This window comes from Brienomyrus brachyistius, chromosome 3 (genome assembly GCF_023856365.1).
Source record: "Brienomyrus brachyistius isolate T26 chromosome 3, BBRACH_0.4, whole genome shotgun sequence".
In the NCBI taxonomy this organism is placed as follows: Eukaryota; Metazoa; Chordata; class Actinopteri; order Osteoglossiformes; family Mormyridae; genus Brienomyrus; species Brienomyrus brachyistius.
Window position 1 is genome coordinate 4,650,409 of NC_064535.1, and position 8,520 is coordinate 4,658,928.

General features: G+C 40.3%; 1 protein-coding gene across 1 annotated transcript; it reads left to right on the forward strand.

The window, feature by feature from the left end:
* Nucleotides 1-3,103: 3,103 nt before the first annotated feature.
* On the forward strand, nucleotides 3,104-7,276 carry malb (mal, T cell differentiation protein b). The gene is made up of 4 exons (XM_049007399.1): nucleotides 3,104-3,259; nucleotides 5,276-5,443; nucleotides 5,655-5,819; nucleotides 6,630-7,276. The coding sequence occupies exons 1-4, from the start codon at nucleotides 3,167-3,169 to the stop codon at nucleotides 6,702-6,704; spliced, it is 501 nt and encodes a 166-aa protein (XP_048863356.1). The 5' UTR covers nucleotides 3,104-3,166; the 3' UTR covers nucleotides 6,705-7,276.
* The last annotated feature ends 1,244 nt before the right edge of the window (nucleotides 7,277-8,520 follow it).

Here is an 8,520-nt window from a genome sequence, read left to right on the forward strand (position 1 = left end):
ATCACCTTCCCCGCTAGTTGTGCAAACTGTGGTGATCTTGGTTTGCAATCTCGGTAGGTGCGATACTGGTAATACTGGTAGCGATTGTCACTGCTGGAACTCTGCATTCCATTATTGATATTTATGCATAACTTTTGTGTAAGTAATGAGTAAGTAGCCATCTACCCATAGCTGCACATTCAGTACAGGATGACGGTGGGCATAAAATATTGTTTTTCCTAATAGTATTTTGATTAAGAAGGTAGATTGCATGTATCAAAATATGAGGTGTGGACAAATTAAATATCAGTTGAGTAACAGCAGAACCACAATGTGCCGAAAGCCGCGGACTCCGCACAGGTGCTTATGGGAAACACGTTCTTCTCCAGGCCATTGTTAGGCTGGCAGAGATCCTTCTTGCATGGCCAGACTGGTGGGGTTTACAAACATCTTTTGTTATCACCAGCCTTTGGTGCTCCGGACTGGTTCGTCTGGCTTCCACCCATCTATGGTGCTTCCATCCCTGCCAGATCTCCAGGTTCTCTTCAGGTGCTCTCCTCAGTGGTTCATAGGAGGAACTGGAGTATGGAGGCTGTCGCCGTCCAATTACAGTACCACCACCCAATCTGATCTCTTAATAGCTTAGAGATCAACTTACCAACACCGGAATACAGTATACCGAAATTAAAATAAGGAATGAAAACATTCCAGACATGCAGAATAAACATCTTTCGGCAAATAATGAATTGCTGTAAATCCAGATCACAGGTTTTGAATAATAGAACATGTTAGACACTCCCACTGGGAAAATTTTGTTTCTATGGTTCCAACCCTTTCTTCCACTGTTACTAATTGGCATGAACGTGACCCACAGCAGCTTAACTGAGCTGCCTAGTTGCAGGCTTGGCCCGGTTGTCATGGAGATTCTGGCTGCCACGTCAACCCTACTGTGCCTGTTGTCACTCCCACTTCAACTTTCCGTCACCTCCCAGGTTACCTCTTCGGCGGCCAGCCTTCTGTGCACACCCTACACAGTTTTCCTCGCTGAAGGACACTAATTCTGCTTGGTGACAAACTTTGAAATGTGATGGAGGAAAAATATTTAAAGACATTTCAAAACCCCCCCAGATGTTCTGTAGAAGGTAACCCACATAATTCCATACTTTGGTGAAATGACTCCTGAGTTCTAATAATTGAGGGTTTTCAAAGGCTGAGAAGGAAAATACTTGTCATCCAAACTTTACCACTATGAACTGGTAAATAATAGGTTAAAACATCAGAGATTAGGAGAGATTGTGTTCCTGAGCACCAAACCTCATTCATGCAGGCTTCGGCACTGGACCGTGGTGAACTATGACAGTGCACAAGTTCTGGTTTTGCAGACTTACAATGACGTTAACCATTCGCCGTAAAATGTTTTGGTCACATATCTAGCCCCGTTTAAGATTACAGATAAGGCTGTTAATAAATAAGAGGTAACCCCCCAGTGCAGTGTCTTCACACATTTTGACAAATAAGAACATAAGTATATTTACAAACGAGAGGAGGCCATTCGGCCCATCAAGCTCATTTGGGGAGAATTTAACTAATAGCACAGAGTTTTTAAAATCTGATCTAAGTCTGATTTAAAGGAAGCCAGGGTTTTAGCCTGCACTACATGAACAGGAAGACTATTCCATACTCTAACTACACACTCTATAAAGAAGTGTTTTCTCCAATTCAGTTTAAAATGTTCTCCCGCTAATTTCCACCTATGGCCACGAGTTCAAGTATTTAAACTAATATTGAATTAGCCATTAGGCTGAAAAGCATCCAGACCTGTTAGAATCTTATATACCTGGATCATGCACCCCCTTAATCTCCTTTGTGCGAGGCTGAACAGATTCAACTCAGCTAACCTCTCCTCATAAGACATTCCTCTAAGACGAGGAATCATTGTTATAGCCCTACATTAAACCTTTTCCAAGGCAGCAATGTCCTTTTTAAGGTATGGTGACCAAACCTGCACACAATACCAAGGAATTGTATAATCGTAGCATCACCTCCCTTGTCTTAAACTCCACACCTAGAGATGTAACCTAACAACCTATTGGCCTTTTTAATTGCTTCCCCACACTGGCGAGAGTGGGACATGGAAGCATCAACATGCACACCGAGATCCTTCTCGTAATCAGCTACCTTTATTTCAGTGGAACCCATAAAATATCTGTACTTTATATTTCTGTTCCCTGCATGGATTACCTTACATGTATCTATGTTAAACTTCATCTGCCAGGTATCAGCCCATTTGCTAATTAAATCAGGATCCTGTTGTAGCCTCTGTGCTGCTAGTTTAGTATCTGATACACCACCCACCTTGGTGTCGACTGCAAATTTAACCAGTTTACTGTATGTATTGGTGTCAATATCATTAATGTAAATTAGGAACAATAGTGGTCCTAAAATTGAACCCTGCGGTACCCCATTATGAACGCAGGCCCACTGTGACATTGTGCCTGTAATAACCACCTGCTGGTTCCTGTCTGTTAATCAGTTTTTGATCCAACCTGCTACAGTTCCTAAAATCCCTGAAGCTCTCAGCTAAAGCAAGACTCGTTTGTGGGGGACAACATCAAAGGCCTTCTGGAAATCTAAGTAGATTATGTCGTAGGCCTTTTTGTGATCAATTTCTCTTTGAGCTTCCTCAAAGAACTCAAGTAGATTAGTTAAACAGGATCTACCTCTCCTAAATCCATGTTGGCTATCCCTCAGAATGTTATTTGAATCCAGGTGATTTACCATTTTCACTTGGATTATAGCTTCCATTACTTTTCAAGTTATGCAAGTTAAACTGATTAGCCTATAGTTTGCTGGATTACTTCTACCCTCTTTTTTGAATATGGGTGTAATACTAGCATGCTTCCAATCAGAAGGTACCACACACAAAACAAATGACCAATCACATTTCATCCCAGATCAGCACAGACTGTATCTAATTTGTCACCTTATCATTTTAATTTTTTTTTCTTTCGCATACCAACACGGAAGTGCACAGTCAAAACACTTAATTGTATTTTCAGGGTGTGTCTGGTCGCTCGGTCCTGTCGTCATACGAAAACTGGTTTTTCAAGTTTTGACCATTCTTCAAAAGGAGAGGCTGTTCTCCTGTAAAGCCACTTGAGTGGCCAAGACCTGAAGCAGTAAGATCATGGCATCTACCACAGCACAGTCAGCGGGGAGTTTACCCAGCGGGCTTGGCGTATGCACCAGTACCCCGGACGTCTTTTACCTTCCAGAGCTGGTAAGTATTACGGAGTGCATTCCCATCTTACCCCCCAGGTTATTCTTTTTGGCAGTTTTAAGGGAAAGAGTAGCGCACTGAGCTTAAACTCATTTATCTTGTTGTAGGATACCAGCTGGGAAGTATTAATTACCAATAGCAATGGAAATTATCACAAACTTATTGCGTATAAGTACTGTTTATTTCAGCTTTCAGATTTTTTTTATCCACAACCAGGGGCATTTCTAGCTGTTGAAAAGGTGTGGGGGGGCTAAGACAAAGTTACCTGGGGCTTTTTGTTTTTTGAAGGAAGACTGGCATCGGGGGTGTAAAATGCTTGGGGCTTGGATTGGATTGGAGCTAATAACACCCATGTTGACAAGCAACATAATCACTATTGCACTCTGCATAGTAAATTTAGAACAAGACGGTTGGATTACAAGTTTTAAAGATGGCAAGAAAAAGAGATGGATTTGTGCTGGGGACTGAGATCAGGGATGTCAGAGAATAAGCTCACAAAAAAAAAATAATTATTATATATACATATATATATATATATATATATATATATATATATGTACAAATATTTAGAGAACGGTATTTTGTAATAAATATAGATGGAACCAGTTTCGCAAATTTTTATTTATGGATTTGGTTATTTTGCTGCTGTGTTCTCAAACAGAGCAGCAGCAAAAGCTAACAGCAGTCTTGGGATTTGAAGACACATCACTTCAATGGTGTTCTCTTATAATTATGCATTGAATTATATGTCTGATGCATAACTGAGTGTATATCTCAGTCTGCAGTGGAGAGTTAACCATCAGACTTATTTGGCATGTTACGCTGAACATGTGAGCAGTTGTGGAGATGGAGAAGGTACCTGCAATTCTTTTGGATATACAGCTGTGTGCTGTTGGACAGGTCTGACCCAGGGACAGATCGCTTGATATATACAGAATTGACAAAATGGATTTACAGTACAATTTATTTCTTTTTTTCAGTGCAGGACCTGAACAGGCCATAATCTTTATAATTATATATGATATATTATCATTTATCACTTTGTAACCTGACCAGGATGAGTGCTTACTAGTTAAATGGATAGATGGAGGGATAGATAGATGGACAGATAGATGTATGGATAGATGGATGGATGATCATTTATTTATTTATTAGTTCCAGCCATGTCTTTATATTTTCCAGCAAATCCCACCGGTCTGTTATTCAAAAATGAGAAACATGTGATGTGTAAATCAGTGGTATTTTATATACAATTAGTGGCTTCCAACCACTTTTAACCCCAATACCATAGTTAGAATTTTTTTAACAATCACTGCTTGCTTCTCTGAGTGCCAACCAGCACACATAGAAATTTAAATACATATTACAAATGGAAAAACACTGCAGGTGAAAACCAAAAGCACTACTGTATGTATCACACTATGTGGTTTTTTAATTAACTGATAAAACAGCAGGGAGAAAATTTAGCGCTGTTGCAACACAACAGGAACGAGTCACTGAACAAGAACATTAATTCACAGATGCCTGTGTAAGACATCTACAGGGCTGAAACTGGACAGAATGACATTCTCAGATTAAGTACATTGCTTTATTCGGAATTCTGTTTTGTTTTATTAGGCACAATGGGATGACAATGTTTTTTTTAATACATGATAGATGAGTAACAAATTGCATTACAATTGAAGGGTGTTCCACTGCTTTTCTTATGTAGCGTAATTATGTCAATGGTTCCGTTCATGGAGGCGGGGCTTTCTGTGTCACATGATTACTGATAAGGCGAAAAAAAATCAGTAGGTTCCATCAGCCAACTCTTATGTTCTTCTGTGAATAGTGTGAGTTCTTTGTGGTTAGAACAGATTATTGATTAGAAATTGTGAGTGATGTAAAGTTAATTAATCACATTATTCACAGCTTTTGTCCACTTGTTTTTGGTATAAGTGCAGTGTGACCTAGACCATGCAGACTGACTTAGAAGGTACCAGGACTGCTTGCATCATTTTTACTTTCTCTTTCCAGATCTTTGGAGGACTAGTTTGGATCCTCGTTGCCTCTTCACATGTGATTCCACCCAACCCTCTAGGATGGGTGATGTTTGTGTCAGTCTTCTGCTTCATCATGACCTTCCTGTGGCTGGTGATTTTTGTCTGTGGAGGACACAAGAACAGTGGGGGCTGGGCAGCTGCGGTAAGGGCCCCCCCCGCAGACCTATGAAAGATGTGGGAAGTTGGTCATCACTATACAAATGATTGACAGTAATGGTACACCAAATGGCGAAATATAGAACTGCACCCCATTCATTAATGCTAAATGCGCCCCAGCTTAAACATACCCATAATCCTCTGTTTCTGTTGTGCATAATCAATGATCCTTTTAAAATCAAATTCTTCTTTCGTAGGACTTTGTGTACCATTTCCTGGCAGCGTTCTTTTACCTCAGTGCGTCTGTTGCCCTGGCCTACGTCACCTGCTTGTATGGAACCAAACAAATGACTTTGCTTTCTTCAGATTTTCCTGACTTTGATACTTATTACAAGTATTACCGGATTGACATTGCTGCGGTGGTAAGTATCCTAGCAAAGACAAATTTCTTTTTCCATCCATCTTCCATATGCACTGATACAGTATAGAACTGCGGGGGTCTTGGAACCTATCCCAGGGAGCACAGAACACCAGGGAGGGGTACCGGTGGAACGGTCTCTCTCACTGGGCGCACCGCTCTCACAGCACAGACAGTTTATGTTTTTCCTTGGACTGCAGGAGGAGAGGGGAGTAAGCAGGGGAAACTTATGCATGCATACACACACACACACACACACACACACACACACACACACACACACAGATAACGTATCTATATCTTTGTGGGGACTCTCCATTCATTTCTATGAGCACAACCCGAATCCCAACTACCCAGCCCTGTAATCATAAGTGACCAAAGAAAATACAAGACGTTTGATGTTTTTAGTTTTTTGATTGGAGGCGCAGATTTTATATAAAACTGAGTTTCCCTAATAGGCACCAAAAAATTGCCCCACAATTTCAAAATAAGAGGTTATCACATTGTGGGGACATTACATATTGTAATATGTACATGAGCCACGACCCACACTAACTTACTCACTCACCCAGACACACTCACTCACTCTCTCTCTCTCTCTCTCACACACACACACACACACACACTCTCTCTCTCTTTCTCTCTCTCTTTCACACACACACACACACCCAGAAGCAGGAGCTAAGCCCTCAGCACTGTGGGTGTTAAACTGCAGTGTTTGTTATGTAATATAACTCAGTGTGAGAAAATGCACATGGAAATTGCCCGTGTCTAAGAGCAGCGGGTGACACTGATTCCTTCCGATGTCTTGCAGGTCTTCTCCCACATAACTACCCTCTTTTACTTCATTCACGGCATTCTGTCGGCAATAAGGTGGAAAAGCTTCTGAAGAAGCTCCAGGCCAAAACATAAAAGACAAAGAACTAAAATACCACAAGTTCTGAGAATGGGGGTGTATTTTATGTTAGGATTAAGTACCTTGACTCAACAGCTGCAAGATAAACTACGACATGTACAAATGACGGCACTAAAGCTTGTCTAAAACGATATGCATTAGTTTAATTTTTTCAACAAGCTTTTTGCAAGGGATGACGACAGTTATATCATTTTGTTTTATTTCTTTTGTACCAACTGCTAACCCCAAAGAAAAACATGCAGGACCTTCTAAATAACATTTATGTTAAACGCAGTTAGTTAAACATCTATTCTAGAATTACCGTGTGCACAATTTTCTTCAGATTTGTTTTATACATTTATTATCAACAGGGTTTACTATATATATTTTGAAATACTGAATGTTATCAAGTACTTGTAATATTTGTAATAAAGAATAATGACATAAAGATTGTAATACTTTGATACAGCTAAATCTCAAAGTTTCTGTTAATTAAGGTGTTGCACATATAAGAGTTTCATGTCCTGTTAAATAAAGATTATTCTGGAAAACAATGGAAAAAAATGCATTGTGGTCACCTACAATCATTATTTTCGATCCCGTTCATTATGGTCCACCAGATTAACCGCTTTTTTGGTATTTGTTGCATTTTAAAATCAGTTACTCTTGATTGAGCTGTTCGTTGAAATGAGAGGTGCATGTATACAGCCTTTAACAATTAACTGTCCACCAGTTTTATTTTTCATTTTCAATTCTCAGGAATAATCATAAGGACAAAAAAATAGCCATGTTTCAAATTTAAACGATTAAGGTAGTGTTCATTATTTAATTTAAATGATTGAGCTACTCATTTGGAGTTCTGTTAAAAATAAAAGCTTTGTTTTATTCAAGGTGAATTAAAATTCGATTATATAGCTCAGCTGGACCGGAGGAAGAGACCTTTAAAACACAAATGAATAAAGAATCTAATTGATGGTGCAAGAGAGTTGAATAACTGACAGTTGGCTCACATTTGGGAAACGCCCTGTTTTGTAAATGGGATCCATTATATACACCTATGGGCAACTACTGACTCTGGGCCAGGGAAACAGAGGCTCTGCATCAGTCATACGGTAAGCTAGTGCAGACATGTGGCTATTATGTTAGAGAATGTACTTTATGCCCTTGAACTGTGAGGGGAGCTAATCCAGGCAGTGTAGAAAGGAGGTTCTCATTGTGGGTGTTACTAGCATTTGCTAACAGGGTGCAGATAAGTTCCTGGTAGATGAATCTGCAGGGGTGGGGCAGGGGGGGCAGGTAACATGACAAATTGTCTCTTGCAAATCCAGGAACTAAAACCCACATCCTCTGCTATCAAGATCTTTTTTTCATGATCTGATGACAAAATCAGTATACCTGCATGTTATAGGACAGTAAGGATGGTAGATTATGTAGACAGAACAAACACACACACACACACACACACACACAAACTCGTTCAGTGTGGTGATGCTGAAGGCAAATCCAAGAATCTTATGTCACAAGACAGGAATCTTGTGTCACCCTGGACAGGATGCCAGGTTTCACATTCACAAAGAGACATGTGCGTTCGCTCGTGCACACACACACACACATCGATTTCAAGACCGACTGAACAAGAAAAGTCAGTCTTTGAACTGAGAGAGACCATACAGCCCCCACACATACAGAGTTTGCCAGCCTTCGCTTTACTGGCTCAGTCATTTGAAATTGCTTCTCGGGTTCACAAGCAGTACGCGGAACCACAAAAACCTCCCCGGCTGGATCGACAAGCGTCAGGACGCACGGTTGT